The 21,230-nt window shown below is 33.8% G+C and overlaps 2 protein-coding genes across 3 annotated transcripts; both read left to right on the top strand.

Annotated features, from left to right (window-relative positions):
• On the top strand, window positions 1-9,308 carry LOC135837090 (uncharacterized). Of its 2 annotated transcripts, XM_065352245.1 has the most exons (7): window positions 1-157; window positions 244-518; window positions 706-918; window positions 7,430-7,973; window positions 8,080-8,582; window positions 8,659-8,829; window positions 8,914-9,308. In XM_065352245.1, the coding sequence occupies exons 1-7, from the start codon at window positions 109-111 to the stop codon at window positions 9,190-9,192; spliced, it is 2,034 nt and encodes a 677-aa protein (XP_065208317.1). In that variant the 5' UTR covers window positions 1-108; the 3' UTR covers window positions 9,193-9,308. The 2 variants fall into 2 exon arrangements, with proteins under 2 accessions (XP_065208317.1, XP_065208318.1); XM_065352246.1 differs by lacking the exon at window positions 706-918.
• Window positions 9,309-13,781: 4,473 nt separating this feature from the next.
• On the top strand, window positions 13,782-19,953 carry LOC135837089 (uncharacterized). Its single transcript, XM_065352244.1, has 7 exons — window positions 13,782-13,921; window positions 14,085-14,401; window positions 14,501-14,674; window positions 14,910-15,612; window positions 18,607-18,986; window positions 19,087-19,269; window positions 19,358-19,953. The coding sequence occupies exons 1-7, from the start codon at window positions 13,873-13,875 to the stop codon at window positions 19,610-19,612; spliced, it is 2,061 nt and encodes a 686-aa protein (XP_065208316.1). The 5' UTR covers window positions 13,782-13,872; the 3' UTR covers window positions 19,613-19,953.
• Window positions 19,954-21,230: the final 1,277 nt, after the last annotated feature.

Below are 21,230 nucleotides of genomic sequence, written 5' to 3' on the forward strand. Positions count from 1 at the left end.
AATACTATCTTCGTAGGTATTTCAAAACAGTTTATAGCGATTTATCGCTAAAGTAGGTATGTGATTATCTGAGTAAGCTTCCGTTTCTGAAGCACGTTTCCAGACGTCATGAAATTCATAGCAAAGGTTCTATTTCTGATTTTATTCATTCTAAAAGGTACGTAATTTTCAAGCATATAATTTTTATAGTTCAACGTTTAAATGGTAATCGAAATCGAATTAAGTCGAGTTTCAAATACTTAGTTTCAGAACAATTATTGACATCCTCAGAAACAGATTCCAGCTCAGCGGAAAATTATGACATAACACACCCTTTGAATGAAACCATCGTCGAAATATTCCAAAGCGTCGAATCGGAAAATGTGCAACGATTAATTAAAACCATAGAGAATAAAGAAGTGCTCTCTGAAGGACCCTTTACTTGTGAAAATATCACTGCCACATTTGATAGTATTCAACTGACCTACGTTCATGCAGAAGCAACTCGCATCAGTTACGAATTTCAGGAAAAGAAAATAGTACGTACTTACATGATAAAATCTAATAATTACTAATTAGAATTCGTACCTACCTAACATTTTTCACTAATGTAGTATGCATGCACCTCAAAATTTTTTTCAAGAGAGACTCAATCATGGAAAATTACTGAGTTTTGTTTCTAAAATTTTTTAGCCAAACTTTCAACATAAAATGATAATGTTTCAGCATATGCACAATCCTCAGTTCAGAGTGCAGCTTAGAGGACGAGTTCTAGCAGGATCTTGTGCTCACAAAATTTGGCTTTTCCGCGCCGAGATGAATTTTACAGACTATTTGATAACCGCAGTCAAAGGGTCAGATCAATTGATTGACATATACCATCATTATGGTGATTTGCGAATCGACATCAAAGAAACCACTGAACATTATGGGATGCAGGTAGATAGCTTACTCTTAGATGAGAATAGGCCTAAATCACACTTTACCGAGTCATTTCATAGAATAAGACCGAAGGTGAACCACTTCAAGCCATCCGTGCTATTTCGATACTTCAATGGCCAAATTCGTGAAGAACAGGGATATTTTCTTTCGAGCTGTATTCTACTTAATTGCAAGCTAGATCTCCATTTCTTGTTATCGAAATTAAAAATGCGAAGTTCGATAAATCAAAAAAAATAATTTTCAAAATGTCGATTTTAAAGAAAAAAAATGCAAACTTACTTACTCAAATTTTCGCCAAACAAAAAAACAATCTGATTTGAATAAATCGATCACTCCTATGATTGAAACGGAAAATCCAAAATTCATTTGAAGAGTGATATTCCAAAACTAGCTTTGTCCATTTTTATCGAAGTTGGGTTTTCAGCAGTACCTGGTAGATGAAGTATTAACTCACATTCCTACATCATAAACCTACCAAAATGAGGTGTTAAACTCACCTAAATAGCCAATTCACTAAAAATTAAAAAAAAAATAATGTTCCAAAACGCACTTTGTCCATTTTTATTGAAATTTTTTTCAGCAGTATTTAGTGGATGAAGTGTATACCCACTCTCCTACATCATAAATCCACCCAAATAAAGTGCTAAACTCGCCTAAAAAGCCAATTTATGCGTTTAAAGGAAAACTGTTTTTCCTCTTTCCTGAAAAGTTGTGAAAATGGACAAAGCGAGTTTTGGAATATCACTCTTCATTTTCAAAAGACAGGATTTTCACAAAAAGATCTATAACTTTGATCAATTTTTTGCCGAACAAAAAATAGGCGAATTTGAAAAAAAAACGATCTCTTCTTAAGATCAAAATCGAAAGTTTTTGAAGAAAAAAAATGTACTCTTAAGTAATAATATTTGTACCATAATGAACTATAAGTAGAATTATCTACGATCCAAACCATCTGAACTGTTTATTTACCAAAAATCAAAACATCAAAACCGAAGTTGAGACCAGTAACCATGTATTCTTATTACGTCTTGATCAAATTGCAAATTTAAAAACAAACAAATTTGAGAAGATCGATCACTCTTTGATGATTTTTGAAAAGATAGGTCAATCGAAGATGGTCTCAGAAGAGACAGATCACTCTTATGATTAAAATAAAAAATCAAAAAAACAATATGATATAGAAAAAAAAATCGAATTTTTGGAAATTGAAAAAATGTAGACCTAATTTTGGTCACATTTATACCAATCAAAAAAACACGACTTTGACAAAAATCGATCATTGTCTATGATCGAAATCAAAAATCAAAACTGTCAATAAATCGAAAAACATGAATTTTAAGGGATCAATTTTTGAAAATAGGTCATTTTGAACAAATTTTAATCAATCGCTCAAAAATATTCATTTCAGAAAATAAAATACTTAAAATTTTTCTAAAATACAAAGAAAAGATTGATCACTGCTCATAATCGAAATCAAAAATCAAAAAAGTCAATCGAAAAAAATCGATTTCTACGAAAGCCAATTTTTGAAGAGATACTGTGATTTTGGTCAAATTTTTGCCAACTAAAAAAAGTAGACGAATTTGAAAAGGTCAATCACTTCTTGTAATAGAAATCAAAAATCGAAAAAGTTTTAAATCGATAAAATAGAATTTCAAAAAATTAATTTTTGATCTTTTGATCGCTAGATTTTTGTAAAAGAATTTGTCAAATTTTTGGCAATCAAAAAATTCCGAATTTGAAAATACCGATCACTGCCCACGATCTAAATCGAAAATCGAAAAAGTCAACAGATCGAAAAAATCGATTTTCAAAAGATCAATTTTTGATAAAAAAAAATGTAATAGCCGAATTTGAAAGATCAATCACTTCTTGGGATCGAAATAAAAAATCGAAAAATCTATAGATCGAAAAAATTGAATTTTAAAAGATCAATTTTTGTGAAAAGTCATTTTTGATCGATCGATTTTTTAAAAAAAGGATTTGTCAAATTTTTTCCAATTAGAAAAATGCTGAATTGAAAAAAAACCTATCATTGCTCACGATCTAAATCGAAAATCTAAAAAACTCCACAGATCGAAAAAATTGATATTCAGAAGATCAGTTTTTGACTTTTTGATGCAAAAATTAAGAATTGGTCAGATTTTTGCCAATTAAAAAAAACATCGAATTAGCAAAGTCCGATCACTGCTCACGATCCAAATCGAAAATCGAAAAAATCGATTTTTAAGAGATCAATTTTTGATGAAAAATGTAATAGTCGAATTTGAAAACATCAATCACTTCTTACGATCGAAATCGAAAATCGAAAAATTTTATAGATCGAAAAAATAGAATTTTATACAATTCATTTTTTATCAATCGATTAAAAAAAAAATTGTCAAAGTTCTGTCAATTAAAAAAATTTTGAATTTGAAAAAACCGATCACTGCTCACGATCTAAATCGAAAATCGAAAAAATCGATTTTCAAATGATTGATTTCTGATGAAAAAATGTACATAATTTAGTTTCGAACTTGAAACGATCGATAGATTACTCCTTCCCTTTTTAAGGGTGTAGTTTAGTAGGTAAACGAGTAGGTAAAATATGACGAATTCTATTTTCCAAATTACACAAAAATGGACGAATGGATCTGCTTCATTTTTGGATATGTTGTTTAGAAAGGTTATATCTCGGCGAGTACAGAGCTGTTTTTTTAAAATTTGCTTTAGAATAAAAATAAATTGGATTTAAACTTACGTAATTTAGGGTCATTTTCATGAGAGCATTATTCATTTATGAGACAATATTTCAAAAAACCGAGCTTGTACTCGCCGAGATATAACCTTTCTAAACAACATATCCAAAAATGAACATTATTTGATCATTTTTGAGCGTGAAAAATGGAAAATACGAACACTATTTTGCCGACTTTTTATAGATCAACGTCGCCATGACAGTAGACAAATTTGCGTTTGTTAATGGTTTGTTTACATATTTTAGTTGAAGAATTTTCAATAAAGGGAGCGTTTGTGCAGTTTTTGCAATTTTTGCATTTTGAGAATGGTATTTCTCGTTCTTTTCATCATAAACCCTTCTGGCCACATTTATTGTAACTCAAAATCAAAAACAATTTTGTAAAGTTATCAAATTATCACTTCGAAGTAAAAACAAATTGCATTTATTCTTGATATAATTAATAATTTTCATCAATGTATTCCGAAATGAATTTCACATCGTTTCAACAACAAATAAACCATGTACTTTACCTACTACCTGCTTGCTTACATTTTTTATTCGCTCAAGTTTATATGTGGGGTGCTTATCGACTTTCATTTATTAAGATTCAAAGTAAGTGAAAAAATTTACCAACTTTGAACAAACTGAAAATCTCAAAATTATACCTCTCATTATTTCATTTCAAAAATTTAATATCTTGTGAACTTTCCCAAAATGCCAACATCTTGTGAGTGTACTTTATTTCTCAAAGTTCAAAGTTTGATCTCTGGAAACCAATATGACAAAAATGGGCAAAAAAACAATTCAATACGGGTTTGGTTTTCAGTTACAGTTGAACGTCTTCTCAATAGGCGAAGTTTTACTAGATTTTGTTTGTATTTTTTGTAATTTTACTGAAATTTCATCCTTTTTTGATGATTTTCATTTCTCACTGATTGATGATTGGGTAATTTTAATGCTTTTTTGAGTGTTTCTACACACATCTTCAACACTTCTTCATGAATTTTAGGCGAATGTTGTTAAATATTCAGAATTTTTTTTGTGATTTTCATGTTGTTAGATAATTTTAACGATGTTTTAAAGAATTTTTGCAAATTTTATCTTTGTACTTGACAACAATGTTATCCTTTCTTCAATGATCTTCAGCAATTTTATTGTTTTTGAGATTTGTGATAGAATTTAATTCATTTTTTGAAAGTACATACACAGTGTTTTTAGAGCTTTGACTTATGGTTGAAGAACTTTCAACAATTTTTTTGCTATTCTTGTTCAATTTTGATAACGACAAAACTGTTTTTTTTTTGAGCATTTTCGAAGAATTATCCTCTTTAAAATGCTTTTTTACCCAAAGCTCTACCTATGACCATTTAAAAGCTTTCGAAGTTTAAAGTTGCGAAAACCAGACAAAAAACCAGCTGCGGGTAGTAGGTAAATATTGAAATTTGAACTAAAATTACTCAAAATTTTGAGTGGACGCATAGGTATTTGAGTAATGCAAAATGTGAAAATGCTCGTAATTTTATCCTCTTTGAAACACTTTTTTACCCCAAGCTCTACCTCTCAGTGTTCAAAAGTTCTTGAAGATCAAAGTCGCGGAAAGAGGTCACTGATCAACACCATAGGTATGGGTAATGGGTATGTGACTGACAAGGGAACCTCTTGAGGTGCCCGCCTCCGTGCCTCCGATTTGAACGGGGCCGCGATTTTTGGAAAGAGCATGTTCTAAAACTCCCAAAACCAAATTTTCAGCTGCTCAAGTTTATTTTTCGATTTTTGGCAAATTTTTAAAAATCCAAAATTGACTATTTTGGTGATTTATGCTTTTTTAAAAAAAAGTACGTAATTGATCAGTAAAAATGTTCGAAATAAGACCTAAAAAACCGATATTAACCCCCCAAATCCAAATTTAGGCATTTCCAGCCATTCTGGAGCCTTCAGCGCGATTTTTCAATTTCTCCAGAATTTTAAATTTGCTCCAGAAGACGTGAATATGAAGTTAGGCAGCTGAAAATCGAGTTGTGTGTCATACTCGACCTGTTTAACGAATTCATCCACATTTCAGCCGATTCTGGATGAGATACCTCAAGAGTGGTTTTTTGACCAGCTTTTTTTCAAATGAAAAATCCAAAAAAATCAAAAGTTTCTCGATTACTAGAAAATTTTTGAAATTTGCGCGAATCACAGTATTTTGTCATGAACTAACCCCACGAGGGCGAATGTCACCATTTCCAGCAATTCTGGAGCCTCCAGCGCGATTTTTCAATTTCTCCAGGGGCTCCAGAAAGGCTGGAAATGGGGAAATTCTCCCTCGAGGGCTTGATTAATGACAAAATACAGCGATTTGCGCATTTTTCAATAATTTTCTCGCAAACGAGAAATTTTTGATTTTTGGATATTTTTATTATGAAAAAAAGCTGGTCAAAAAACCACTCTTGAGGTGTCCCCTCCAGTCTGTAGTTTTGTTGCCAAATTTGCCCAAGTTAAAAAGTGTATTTTTTTGAAAAAGTTGTCAAAAAGCGTCGATTTTTGGCTCAAATAATCAAAAACTATCCATTTTAGTCAAAATTGTCAAAAAGTGATCATCTTGGTAAAATTCTCAAAAAGGGTCAATTTTTGCCAAAATTGTCAAACATTCCTGTTCTTGTGAAGGTTGGCTAAAAAAACCTGTTTTCGCCAAAATTGTCAAAAGACTCTCGTTTTTTGACAAAATTGTCATAGAGTGTCAATTTTTGGTGAATTGATGAAAATTTGAAATGTTCTTCAGTCAAAATTCTCAGAAAGTAGTTTTTTAATAAAGTTTTTTCATATTTTTGAAATTTACTTCGGAGGCACTGCGTACCCCCACGAAAAAAAAAAACTTTTTATAAGAAATTTGTCAGAATATTAAATTTTAAAAAATTGAAAAAAATCATGAGGAAAATCAAACAACTCCTCCATTTATTAAAAATACTTCGTGAATGCATTCATCCAATATTATGGCACATTAGAACTGGCATTGAATGAAAATGAAAATTAACTCTCCGGCCGAGCGCGTTGGTTATACTTTTCTACGACAACGTCGCGGAGAAAAAGTGGTGACGCGCTTGGCCCGGCTTCGCGCAAGAGAAATTATTTTCTTCGTAACTATCAAAAATTAGAATTATTTTGGAAATTTTTCTAAATGAAACGAAAAATTCGATTTGGCAACGCTTCATACGTATGAATAAATAACAACGTGTATGAGTGTGAGTGCAACAAATGGCAACAGTTAATGGGAAAATGCGCACGCACAATTTTCAATAATTTGTTTAAAATAAATTCAGAAATTCTCAATAATTATTCAATTTTTCGTTCGCGAACAAATCAGTTATTTGTCTACTGATAAAATAAAAAAGAAAAATTTTCAACTCTCGATTTGGCAGCCAAATATTTTTCAATAAAAATTTCCCATTACCTATTTTCTCGGATTTTTAGAAGCTAAACTACACCCTTAAAAACATAATTTGTAAAATTTTTGCTAATCGAAAAAAAACGAATTTGAGAAGATTGATCACTTCTTACAATGATCGAAATCGAGGATTAAATTTTCTCTTCTCATGAATTGATTATTTTTTTGAATTATAATAATTTGAGGTTACCTCTGGAAAAAAGGAGCTACGCAGGAACACAATTATTCCAAAATTTCCTTACACCTAAAAACAGAAATGGTTCGTCTTGACACGAAATGACTTACCTACTTACCTAGGGCCTACCTAGTATAATTTTGATTTAGAGCGATATCTACTTTCTCACACAAAATACCCTTTTCAGCTCACCACAAGTCTAGAACCAATGTTCAAACAATTTCTACCCTTGGTATTACACGAAAACATGAACCGTAACGAAAAATTCGTCCAATCATTAAATAAAATCTACGATAACCTGCTGAAAACACGAATCACATCGAAACACAGAGATTTTCACACTCACGAATACCAGTATCACTATCTAATACCGATCGGGAATTTCGCCGGGTTCACTTTGAAGGATTACACCATCGCAGGATTATCGAATTTCCAATCGTTCAATTTCACCGAGAATCCTCTCACTTACATTCTGCAAATTGGCAATATTCGAGGTAGTATTTCTCTGTTTAACGAAATTCAAGCTGAAGGCTCGATTTCGCAGTTGGAGTTTCGTTTCGATTCGTTGAGTATATCAGTGAGCTGGGAAACCAATCGTGTAAGTGTGGCGGCTCGAAATTATACGGTTATTAGTACGAAATTCCAACAAGAGTTGGATGAGCGGCATGCGGGGGTAATTGTGGATCTTTTGGAGTTATGTATTGCGTCTTCGATTCTGCCTTCGATGGATTGTGAGTAAAGTATTTGAGTTTTTGAGTTTTCGTTCGATGATATTCGATAACTTGGCAAGAATTCATACTTACCTATTTGTGTATTTTTTTTCCATTCGTTAAATAGTCCAGAGAACAATGAGACTGAGACCAAGTCCGACCATAGCCGAGATGGAAACCACAACCCAAAAAATTATCATCGAAACACTATCACCGCAATTAACAGAGACAACTACGATCAAACAAATCATCACTGAAACGTCACCACATCAGTCAGAAGAGACAACAACGATCAAACAAATCATCACTGAAACGTCACCACAACAGTCAGAAGAGACAACTACGATCAAACAAATTATCACTGAGACGACATCACCACAGCAGTCTGAAGAGAAGACTACAATAACCATCACGACCACAGAGTCACCAACACCCTCTGAACAACTGCCTCAGAACGAGAGTCTGCCACAAGATGATCAAACCACCACCGAGGAACCTTCTACTCCGCTCCAGCCCACGAAAGAACAGCTCGATTATTTCATTTCATTCAACGATGTCAAAATTAAACTCATGACGAGTGATCAGTCTTACCCTGAGCAAGTTCAATGCGAATTACTCAACAATTTGAAGGTAGGGTAAATTAAAGCATGCAAATAAGATTTTCATGTTCAAAGTAAAATCAAAAATTAAACCAATATAATTACAGTTCGCTCAGAGTATTAACGTTCTGCTGGATGGAAAAAATAACTCGTCTGATCCGACTGGTATTAAATTTCACGCCAATGTCAGTTCTGTTAATATTTCCATAATCAAATCGAATACTTCCCAAGAGAACGATTCGTGCCATTTTCAAATACAAGTCAATCAGATTATCGATGTAAGTACAACGTAATACCAACAGGGAGCTGAAGGAGCCGTAGAAGATCTCTTAAACTAAATTAATTATTTTGTTGATTTGTAGGTCACGTCGTCGCCATCGATACCCAAAATAAACATTATAAAGAGATCGTTGCAACAGTTGAAAATGAACGAAAAAATCGAAGCAGTATTGACGGAGATCGTTAAAAAAAGAGACCATCTCGTGCAGATCGTAAGACCAATCGTGAAACCGGCGATTTGTTCATCGTTGGATGTTTGCTCGCAATCTGCGAAAATGGTCAAAGAATATTTCACGGGTTTCGTCGACAAAGTATTGAAAAAGTGTTCCCTTCAAAGAAAAACTAACACCACCGTGATATGATGAACATGATACATAGAAGACCACCTATTCAATTAATTTATTTTCTGGTCAATTGCTGTTACATTTTTTATAACTTAATTTATTCTGCATTTTTGTATAAAAAAATTTAAAATGAATTGTGGTTCGTTCAGTTCTTTGTATGGCGTATTTTCAGATAGTTTAAACTCACGACGAGTGATCAGTCTTATCCTGAACAAGTTCAATGCGAATTACTCAACAATTTGAAGGTAGGGTAAATTAAATCATATCTATCAGTCTCAGTACCAATAAGGTTACCTATTTTCATGTTCAAAACGAAAATTTGATTTGATTTGATTTGAATGGTGGTTTTGAGCCCAAAAATGGACCATTTTCGAGAATATGGTGCGATATGGCGAGAATCTGACACCGGAAATAAGCTCAATCATTTTGACTCCCTGACTATAGGGCCTCTCAAGACCATTGAGCCGTCTGTTTGAATTCTGAAGGCCGTCTGGCTTCCTGTCTAGACTTCCAAGGGCACTGACCTGTCTGTCTGGCATCATGTCTGGTCTACGGAGGTCATTGACCCATCTGTCTGGCTCCTGAAGACCGGCTGTCTTTCTGTTCAGACTCCCCAATGTGCAAAAACGTCGACACAATGTGTCTGCTGTGTCCGCGGATTTGTGGCTGTTTGTGTCTGTTTTTTTCCGGTTTTTCAGACACAATGTGTCTGTTTTTTGCATATCTCCTATTACAAATGTGTAGGCAATTCTCACAATCAATAGCCCAACAAAAGAAAAAAAGATTCTTTTGTGTGGAACTACCAACAATAACAATAAGACGAATTCCATCCTAAAACCTAACCTGTACTGTAAACTGTTTAGGGTAGTTGCACAGATACATATAGTGACAGAACCGGTTTCCTCTCTACTTTCTCTTGGATGTTTAGTTTGGTTGCTGATGGTCTCCTCCTACCCCGCGTAAAGGGATGTTTCAAAACTTCATTTACAGGAGTACACCACTAGTGAAGGTTTAGAAATAGGTATTAAATTATGCATATTCGCCTATTGAGTCTCCTTAAGGAGATAATTTTTTTAGATCAATTTTGAAATAATTTATCCCTCAAAAATATGCATCTGTAGGAAATAATTTTTCAAATTTTTTGAGGTGTGTTAAGCAGTGTGTGATACTTTCAAATGGGTGAAATAATTTTTAAATAAGAAATTGTGTTATTTGAGGAACATTTCCAGCAAAACTGTAGGTAGGTCTAGGTACCTCCTTTCTTTTCATACTAACACTACCTATAAATATTATTTTTCTATCCCAAAGTAAGTAATAGGCCTAGGTATATTTTGTAATCTATGAAAAATGAATAAAGTACATTTTTTCCCCAAAAGTGCTTCACATTTAAAAAAATGATAGATACATAATTGCATATCTACGCAGATATCCAAACGAATAATAATAAAAAAATACAAATCATTAAGGGTTTGTGGGAATCAAATTTTTGGGAGTTTTTTTTCGAGTCAAAAAATAATGTTTTCCAAATTTTTGTAATTAACTTTTTAATGGAGAGCCTAAATTAAATTGTTAACCAAGTCCGAAAAAAATGTAAAAAATGGGTGACACTAGGTATTACTTAAAAACTGAAGTTGCAAACATTCAAACAACCCCCACAAAAAATATGATGGAGCTTTGAAATTTGCGTTATCTGTACCTAATGGCTAATATGTACCTACATATCAGACTCCTAAAAGCTATTTCATTTTACTGTGATAACGAAAATGATGTGCAACTCAACATACATTTGAGATAGGCAACCATTCCATCAGCAGGCGGTCACATTGTGAACATTTTACTGGTTTTACAGTCACATAGTGTCTGGTTTTCACTACACAATGCGTATTGTTTTGAAAACAGACACAAAATGTCCGTTTTACTGGATTTGTGTACTGTTGTGTCCGATTTTTACAGACACGCTTGCACATCGGGTCCTCAGTAGGTACATTGACTTATCTGTGTGGTTCTTGAAGTCGGTCTGGCTTCCTGTCTGGTCTTCTAAGGTCATTGATGCGTCTGTCGAGCTCCTGGAAGGTCGTCCGGCTTCATGTCTACCATCATCAGGTCATTGACCCGTCTGTCTGGCTTCTGAAGGCCGTTTGACTTCCTGTCTGGCCTTTCAAGGTCATTGATGCGTCTGTGGTCATTGACCTGTCTATCGCTAGCTCTTAAAGACTGTCTGGCTTTTTATCAGGCCTCTTCAGGTCATTGATCCATCTGGCTGGCTTTTGAAGGACGCCTGTCTTTCTGTTCGGGCTCCTCAGTAGGTACATTGACTTGTCTGTGTGGTTCCTGAAGTCTGTCTGGCCTCCTGTCTGGCCTTTCAAGGTCATTGATCCATCTGTCTGGCTCCTGGAAGGTCGTCTGACTTCCTGTCTACCCTCATCAGGTCATTGACTCGCTTATCTGGCTTCTGAAGGCCGTTTGACTTCCTGTCTGGCCTTTCAAAGTGATTGATGCGTCTGTCGAGCTTCTGTAGGCTGTATGGCTTCCTTTCTGGCCTCATAAGGTCATTGACCTGTCTGTCGCTAGCTCTTAAAGACTGCCTGGCTTCTTATCAGGCCTCTTCAGGTCATTGACCCATCTGGCTGGCTTCTGAAGGCAGCCTGTCTTTCTGTTTGGGCTCCTCAGTAGGAACATTGACCTGTCTGTGTGGTTCCTGAAGTCCGTCTGGCTTCTTTTCTGGTCTTCTAAGGTCATTGACCTATATATGTCTGGCTCTTGGAAGATCGTACGGTTTCCTGTCTACCCTTATCAGGTCATTGACCCGTCTGCCTGGCTCTTGAAGGCCGTTTGACTTTCTGCCTGACCTTCCAAGGTCATTGATGCGTCTGTTGATCTCCAGAAGGCTGTCTGGCTTCCTTTCTGTCCTCATCGGGTCATTGCCCTGTCTACTGCTGGCTCTTAAAGACTGTCTGGCTTCTTGCCAGGCCTCCTCAGGTCATTGACCCGTCTGTCTGGCTTCTGAATGCTGTTTGACTTCCTGCCGGGCCTTCCAAGGTCATTGACGCGTCTGTCGAGCTCTTGGAGGCCATCTGGCTGTCTGTTGGGCCTCATAAAGTCATTGACTCGACTGTCTAGCTCTTAAAAGACCCGTCTGGTTTCTTTTCTGGCCTTCCTAGATCATTTACTTATTTTTCTGGCTTCTGAGGGCCGTTCGAATTTTCTTTCTAGATTTATAAAAACATCACAGGTATGTAAAAGCCCCACTGAGGCGATACGTGCGAAATGGTAGTCGTATTTTTTTAATGATGTTTTTAGTTTTAAGATTATCACACCTGCGAAAATAAAGGTTTAGATTTGATTTATTAGATTGGTGTTTTTTAGTAAGACTATGAATTTTTGGATTTCAGAAGGGTTGTCTGAGATGGCCATTCCGTCTGGGTCTATTTGTAGTGATAGTCTCTCTGACTTTTTGATAGAGATAACTTATGAGCCACTCCAACCAATCTAAAGATCCAAAAGCAGCGGTTTCACAAGGAAATCACAAATGTGTGAAAATTTTGAGACCTCTCCCCTCCACATCACTTTTAAGAGGATTAAAATAAAAATTTCCAGAAGGCCACAAAAAAAATTGTAAAAAGTCTGACTCGAGAGCGCAATCAAAGGGACCCGATTTGTACACGTCCAGCTTCAATTGGCTGGAGGAGGTTTGGTGTTAATAGAATTGCATACTCAGTTCGCCGTAAATACGCCGTTCAAATTTACGGCGAACTGGGTATGCAATTCATTTCTCTGTACTGGGTGAATTTGGAGAAGACCCGATCAGACACAGAAGATTAAAGTTCTGTCATAATACCCTTGAAAGCTCTACACCGAACTTTCAAGATAAAAGCTCAACTTTTCGTAATGTTGGATGAATCCAAAAATTTCAAAAAATTACAATTTTTCACCTCAAAATTCTCAAAATAATATCGTAAAATTTTTGTACCGGTGGGGGGAGGGGGAGGAAAGAGCACAAAACCTTTACAATTTTGATTAAATTTCAAGATAATTTCAAAATCGAAACGATTTTACCTATCGATCAAATTGTGATAATTTCGATTATCAAATTTAATTTCTATATATTTTATCCTCATAGAAACGAGCTTATTAGGATTACGATCCAAAAAAAAAGTTCAAAAAATATCAATTTTTACCTCAGTACATGAACTTTCCTCGGATGATTACACAAATGAAGGCCCGAACATTATTACCCATAAAGACTAAATTAATGAAGCACTAAAATCATAAAATTCGAAGCCAATCTACTGTTATGATTATAAAATCACACAGTTTCGAATTCAAAATGAGATTGAAAATGAAATTTTATTGATCAGTAAAAAACTCTGCATAAATGAAGAGTTTCATCAAAATTTCATCAAAAAAATAAATAACAACAGAAACATTTGGTCGATACTTAAAATACGAGTAATAAATTGAAATCATCAAGCTTCGACTGAACCAAGGTATTCAATATTTGGCATACTTGATCTTACCACTGAGATATTATCGAACACTAAAAAGTGAGTAGATATAATAATCTACCTCATATCGAAAATATACATCAAGATAACCTACTTTATCAAAATGTTAGATAGGTCTAGGTAAATAGCCAAAAATATTCATCACGTTATCGAAGCGGTAGCGTCATTCAAAGTATGATTGTGATTGTGCAGCATGTATTTCACAACGGAGGCATTTCTGCTGGGTTTCTGCTTTTTAAAAGGTAATTCTGAGTATTAATAAATTGCTTTACCTATACGTAATCATCTTAGCACATCTAGTATTTATCTACCCAATTAAATTCTCAATTCAAAAAAAAAAAAATAATAACCTAAATCGTCATAATTACACTTGATTAATTCCCTTTCATCACATTTCTGTTTCAGAAATCATTTCAATAACATCCCACACACAAGATCCTCCAACTGAAGACCATTATGATATCACAACAACGTTAAATAATTCCATCGCGGAATTATTAAAACAAAATATCGACGTACAAACGGTGAAAAATCTAATCGAAGAAATGAAGTACCACAGAAGCACCTACGAAATGGAAAACACTCTCAAGCAGGAACCATTCCAAGACAGGATTTTTTTCCACAACATCGAAATACGAAGAATAACGAGCGATAAATTGACCGAGCCTGAAATAAAAACTGCGAAACCGTCCATATTATACAATTTTACCACAAATGAATTGGTATAAAAATCAGTTTACAAAAAATCGCGATAGTTTCATCTACCTCGTTCCTATCTGAGGAGGCACTCGAAATAATTTTTGGGACTGTTTTTATTCTAGGAGCTAAGGAGTACGAAGTTATTGTTCAGAATATACGGATACATAGGCATTGAGCCACAGAAGACCAATGCTTGGTTTCGAGCTAGATTAGAATACAAAGATGCCAGAGTAATCGTAAGAAGATGCGAAGAAGAATTTACAATCAGAATCGAAGGAGATGTGGTCGATAATCAAGTAAGAGTTGTGAATTCTTTGAATTTGTGAGGAGGGAGGGATTCAGAGATATGGAATTTACTTATCATTCCATTGTCAGTAGTTCTGAAAATTTTAGAATGGTTTTCATTTCCCCCAAAAATATTCAAACCCCTTTAAAAAATCTATGGAGATATCTTAAAATATTTAGTTTTTCTATCAAGAATAGACAACTGGATAAATATGAAAGTGAATAATATTCTAACCATTATTACAGCTACGACTACAACAATGGGACTACGACGAAACCAACATAAGCTCTCCGTACATCCTGCTAGAAGAGCTGATAAAAGGAATAGAACCCTCTTCAAAAGTACACATAGCTCAGAACGTACGAGAAACGCTGATAAATAAAACAAAACTCCTGATACCTTCCTTAATAATCGATAACATCAACGGTAATAAAAAACTGATGCCTCTTCTAACTGAAACTTTTCATCGACTACCCAATCAGAATGAAATCATTTCAAACCGCGTTGTCGACCTGAAAGACAACGAAGAACAGTATTACTTCTTCATACCGAATTTTTCCCTGCTCGGGTTCGATTTGACTAACATCAAGATTCGAGGCCTCTGGAATTACCATTCGTTGCTAGTTCAACCAAACGGCGAGCTTGAAAATACCAATCGTACTTCTACTCGTAGTACTTTAGTGGTTAAGAATATCGAAGGAAGCATGAACTGGGATCATGGATTGACAGATGTGCCCCCTTTGAAAATGAATTTCAGCGCAAATCAGTTATCGATAACCTTGGACGAGAAACGTAAATCCATAAGTGTTCGTATGCTCATGTATCGAGTAACTGGGATGAGCCTGAGAATAAGAATGTTCAAAGTGCTTCATTTATCGAAATTATCGCATTGTACAGAGCTGCTGTTTGGAGCAGTTGTTGGGTCTTCGATAATGCCATCGATACGAAGTAAGTTACCTGATTGACCTGATAAGAAAGCCTAGGGAGATTTTCACTGAATCAGGCGTTCTGAGATCCAAGAAACAGTTTGAGTTGATCAATTTTTTCAAGTTTATGAAATTGAGATTTACAGGCTAATTCAATAGATAACCATGCCATGCTACCAAATCATATACAGGGTATTACATAGGTAACTGTCAAACTGACCTCCTTCCACCGGGTAAGTAGGCAACTGATTCACACCAGAAGCAGATAGATTTGCCTAACTTTGGACCAGGCCCTACTCGGAGCTACAAAGTGCAATTCTCTGCCTTTTGTGGTTTTTGAAAAATGCAAAGTTGAAATTGTAGAGCAAAATTGAAAAAAAAATGCTTGCCTCTTTGATCCAAAAAGTATGCGAAGATGAAGATAGTTACCTACTTGAGCTCTGCATTAGTTTCCTGCTTACCAGACGGAGGGAGGTTAGTTTCCTCGTGTTCAATTTTTCCTATGTTTGGAAGCCAAAAAGTAAGCAAAAAAAGGTGTACTCGGCTTACTTTGAAGCCTGATGGTTTTACTGAAAAAATGCAACTTTTGGTCAGTTACCAGTAATTTTTGGTAAATCCCTGATAATGTTTCGGCAAATGATTGGTAATGAATTTCTAGTAAATTACTGTCAATTTTTGGTAAATTACTAGTAGGTAATTATCAATTTAATCATTGCGAATAATTGGTAATTATTTTTTTTTGTAAATTAGGTACAGGGAATTTTTGATAAATTTGGTAATTATACTGGTAATTTTTGGTATTCTAAATTACTGTTAATTTTTGGTATTCTAAATTACTGATAATTTTTGGTAAATTACTGGTAATTTTTGGTAAATTACTGGTAATTTTTGGTAAAAAACTGGTAACTTTTGGTAAACTGGTAAATTAATGAATTTATTAGTGAATTATTGCTGGTCATTTCGACATGGACAAATACTGAAGTTTTTTGAGAGGGAAGCAAGCTTGTCCAAAATTTTTAAGACACTGGTTTTTGAGAAATGGCTGTCTGATGAGTTCCTCAAACTCTTCTTAACGATTGAAGAAAATTCAGAAAAGTTACAATCAATGACATATTTTTACATATAAAGTAATCAAGTTTTAAGCAACAAAATTATCAATGATTTAAAGCTTTTCATCAAAGATCGACTCAAACTCCATTTTTTTTTTTTTTTTTTTTTTTTTTGAAAAAATAGCAGAGATTGACAATCATACAGACAGATGATTTTTATCTGTATTTTTCTATAAGCTCTGAATTCTACCTACTCATTCTGAAAGAAGGGTATTACATATTTTCCCAGGGCTCGTACTAGTTTTTTTATCAGAAAAAAAGTATTTTCAGCAGTCAAAAAAGCTCAAAAAAGTAACTAAATATGTATCAACAAAAAAAATCACCAAAAGAAAAACAGAACATTGCGAATTTAAATAATCTGATTTTTAATTTTAAAAGTTGAACTTTTTTGAAACTTTTTGATGAAAAATTGAGATTTATTGACAATTTTTGGCATACAGTGAAGATTTATACAATTTTTGGCAAAATAAAACGAAACTGACAATTGTAACAAAAGAGATGGTTTTCTAGCAATTTTCGCCAAAAAAACAACTTATTTTGAGTGATAAAAAATGAGAATTTTTCACGATTTTTGGAAAAATGCATTTTAACAATCTCAGCGAAAAGCATGGCTTTTCGGGAGTTATTGACAAAAAAGTGGTAATTTTCGGCAATTTCGGGCAAATATGTACAAGAATTTTTGGCAATACGTATTTGGGCTATTCTGAAAAAAAAAATTGGTGAAAAAGATCTTTTTGGGATTCTTAGAAAATGCATTTTAAGCTTTTCGGGCTATTCCTAAAAAAAAATAAGTGAAAAAAATCTTTTTGGGATTTTTGGGAAAAAACACAAAATTGTTTACAGTTTTAGGCAAAAAGCAAAAATCACAATTTTAGCAAAAATCACAAATTTTTAGCAATATTACCTGTTGGCAAAAAAATGGTACTTTTTCGGAATCTTGGTTAAAAGAGAGACTTTTTTGTATTATTTTTTCGTTTAAAAAGTGAGACTTTTGGTTACTTTTTAGGAAAAAACTGAGCAGGTACTTTTTATGATTTTTTTGCAAAAAAGTGACAAATCTTAGCCAGAAACGAGATTGTTTGGAAATTTTTAGAAAAGGTGACATTTTTTTGCTGTTTTTGGCAAAAAAGGTGGACTTTGACTATTTTTGCAAAAGGCAGGACCTTGTAATCGTATCTCTGAAAATGCATTGTGGCCAGTTTCAAAAGTGGATTTTATTGAGTAATTTGGTTACTTGAAAAATTATCGAGTACGAGCCTTGTTTTCTTGGAGTAGTTACTTTGGAAGATCAAAAAATTAGTAGTCCAAAAAAAGTGCCCAACTAATTCCTCACATTCATTACAAAATTGACAAGATTAACTTACTTGTTCTCACCTTAATGGTCATTGGTCACATACATTCGTATTACTCTCATGTAAGTTACGAAGAAAAATCGAACTCACCTGTAACAAAAAGAAATACAAAGTGGGTTAGGTAATTAATTTTATGCTTAATATGTAGTTTCATAACACGTAATTTAAAAATTCAAAATTTCAGTAAAATAAGCTGGGAAAATAGGAACCAATTTAGGATACCTATTTTCATAATTATTTTCCTTTCACGTTTTAGTCGAAAGTTTTGAAAGAAAATTTCAAACAGCTGTGGCTTTGGACAATTCAATCATTTTAAGCAACTCTAGCTAGGCTCCAGCTCTGGAGGTTGAAATTTTCACCAAAGTTTATTCAATCAAGTTGGAAAGTTGAAATGTACATTATCACCTATTTTTCACATGTTGAGTTGATTGAAGGTTTTTTGGAATGCCAATTTTTCAAAAAATATCATAAAATTTAAATGTACAAACATCTGGCTCCCTCCTGCTCAAAAATAATACATATCATTGGTACTGACTTCTTTTTCAATATCAACAGGTCAAGAATCAACCGAATTAAAAATAGACACTCCAAATGTGTACAAAGAAACGTTGAACTGGTTCAGACAAATGGCCACCGATACACCAAAGCGATCGAATCTAACAACAATTAAATTAGCAGATATCAATTCGCCCTTGGCGCACAAACAAATACCGACCAAGAAAAAACTGAAACTTAAACTTACAACCATCCAAAAAACAGACATAGATTCATCGTCGATTTCCTTCAATCAAAAAACTATCGATACCGAGGAGAAAAATTACGCTCTTGAACCATACAATTACCACATTTCATTTCCAAATATCACCATTAAATTAGTATCAACAAATCCTCAAGCAGCTAAACAACTCCAATGCGAATTTTTCAATAACTCCCAGGTACCCAGAACTTGTCAGTTTCACGTTCAAAATGAACAACAGAGCTGCTCAAATCAATTGTGTAATGTTTATACAATTTTTTTTCCTTCAAAAATTTCAGATTACACGTCACATAGATACTATGTTGACAGGAACACTTCATTTGAACGGCAGCGAGGGTAAATCGTTGCCTTTAAATTTCCACTGTGATTTTAAGGGTGTAAATTTTGCAATTGTGAAGCCCGATAGCCTCGACAAAAATGGCACTTGCGAATTTCAACTAAGCCCAGATCAAGATATCGAAGTAAGCACCTCAGCAGCCATATTATACCCCCCTCTTCCCTCTTCAAAAAAATCAAAGTACTTAATTAAAAATGAATTAAATTTTATAGGTTGAAGTATCACCCACGGAAAATAGTACAACCTTAACCGAAGATGAATTGAATTTGAAGAGGAAAATTGACACTGCGTTGATCACGATGGCAACGATGAAACAACGTATCGTCAGCAACATGAAATCCATAGTTTGTTATCCACTGGATGTGTGTACTCAATCGGTGAAACTGGTCGATGATTTTGTTCAGCGTTTTATCGACAACGTATTGAGGAAATGCTTACTTCGAAAGGATGAAATAACGATAACGTGATGATCTGAGAACTACGAACATTTGATTTCAAGTGATTCAAAGTGAACTAAATGCCTTTCATTATTGTATTATTAGTTGAGTATTTTTTTTTTGATGTGTGTGTTTTTCAATAATATATTGTTGAATTATTTACAAACTGATGAGCAAATTTCGTATGAGTGTAACAAGGTTATATTTTTGTGTCGTAAAATTTGACGTGGAGGTGTTTTTTTGAGTGGGGGGGGGGGTCTTTCCATTTGCGTGACTCATGATCCGCGTCACGCTGACTTTTGAAAACTTGAAAAAAAAAAAAATCATTTCTGACATTACCTACGTCAGACTTTTAGAAACTTGGAAGGAAATCGATCGACAAATTCTTAGAATTACGTATTTTCAAACTTTTATAGACTGAAAAAATGACTAATTTCTGACATTTCAGTAACAACAAAAAAAATTATTGCTTTCATTTCAGACTTTTAAAAGCTTGGGGAAAAACTTGATCAATTTGAAGTAATCTGATTTCACAATATTTTGTCTTGCTTTCAAGATATTGGAAAAAAATGTCCATAAATTTGTCAAACTTCGGAAAATTTCTGAAAACAATCACAAAGTTTTGAAATTTTTTGTGCACTTTACTTCCATTTTTGGGCTGATTATGTTTCCAAAATTTGCGTGACGCTGACTTTTGAAAACTTGGAAAAAATCCAGTTTATTTTCTGACATAATGCCAGACTTTTGAAAACTTGGAACAAACTCGATCGACCTTTAGAGATGCTATATTATGTCAGACATTTGAAAACATGAAAAAAATATTGTTGACTTCCTAAAATTATGTCAGACTTTAAAGAAAAGCAGTGTTGTCAGTTTAAAACAGTACTGTATGTTTAAAACGTTTAAAACACTGTTTTAAACGTCGAGAAAAAAACAGACAGTGTTTAAAACAAAATTCTGTTTAAAATGGTTTTTTTTGTTTTAAACAAGTTTTTTTTTCAACTCCAATTTCCTAAAAAAAACACGTTTTTTTTCAATTTCTCGTTGAAAAAGTAGTGAAATTGAAGAAACTGAATTTTTAGATTTTCATTCTTCTTCCTAAACTTTTTTTAAAGGCAAATTTTGTTTTTTGATTTCAATTTTTTAATATTTCTTGAGCCTTATAGCTATTTTATGACGTCACATTTTAAAAGTTGATGACTGGATAACGTAAATTTGAAAAACTGAATCCAAAACAAATGAATTTCTGTTAAAAACGTGTTTAAAACACATTTTAAACATGTTTAAAACACGTTTAAAACACATGAGAATCCAGCAGTTTAAAACCCTGTTTTAAACAAAAAAAAACGTTTTAAACAAAAAAAACCGTTTGTTTTGTCTTTTTTAAAAAAAAACGTTTTTTTTCCAACACTGAAGAAAAGCGATAAAACGGTGCGAGGTTAAATTTTGAAAACTCGGAAAAAATATCTCGACTTCCTAAAATTACCGTTGGAATTTTTTTTTGTTGAGTTTCCGACATTATGTCAGACTTTGGAGGGTGGGAGGAGGGGGAAATCAATGAAATTATTAGCTATCAAACATTCAAAATTAAAACTACTCATCCATGGAGGGAAGACTTTTCATCCATTTTTTTTTTCAAATGTTGTTA

Source organism: Planococcus citri, chromosome 2 (assembly GCF_950023065.1).
Source record: "Planococcus citri chromosome 2, ihPlaCitr1.1, whole genome shotgun sequence".
In the NCBI taxonomy this organism is placed as follows: Eukaryota; Metazoa; Arthropoda; class Insecta; order Hemiptera; family Pseudococcidae; genus Planococcus; species Planococcus citri.

Excerpts from the sequence above, each read along its gene's own strand:
- LOC135837090 (XM_065352245.1), top strand. The coding sequence starts at position 109 with ATGAAATTCATAGCAAAGGTTCTATTTCTGATTTTATTCATTCTAAAA. Across the intron at positions 519-705 it reads AATTTCAGGAAAAGAAAATA|CATATGCACAATCCTCAGTT; the intron begins GTACGTACTTAC and ends ATAATGTTTCAG. Across the intron at positions 7,974-8,079 it reads GATTCTGCCTTCGATGGATT|TCCAGAGAACAATGAGACTG; the intron begins GTGAGTAAAGTA and ends TTCGTTAAATAG.
- LOC135837089 (XM_065352244.1), top strand. The coding sequence starts at position 13,873 with ATGTATTTCACAACGGAGGCATTTCTGCTGGGTTTCTGCTTTTTAAAA. Across the intron at positions 14,675-14,909 it reads GAGATGTGGTCGATAATCAA|CTACGACTACAACAATGGGA; the intron begins GTAAGAGTTGTG and ends CCATTATTACAG. Across the intron at positions 18,987-19,086 it reads AATTTTTCAATAACTCCCAG|ATTACACGTCACATAGATAC; the intron begins GTACCCAGAACT and ends CAAAAATTTCAG.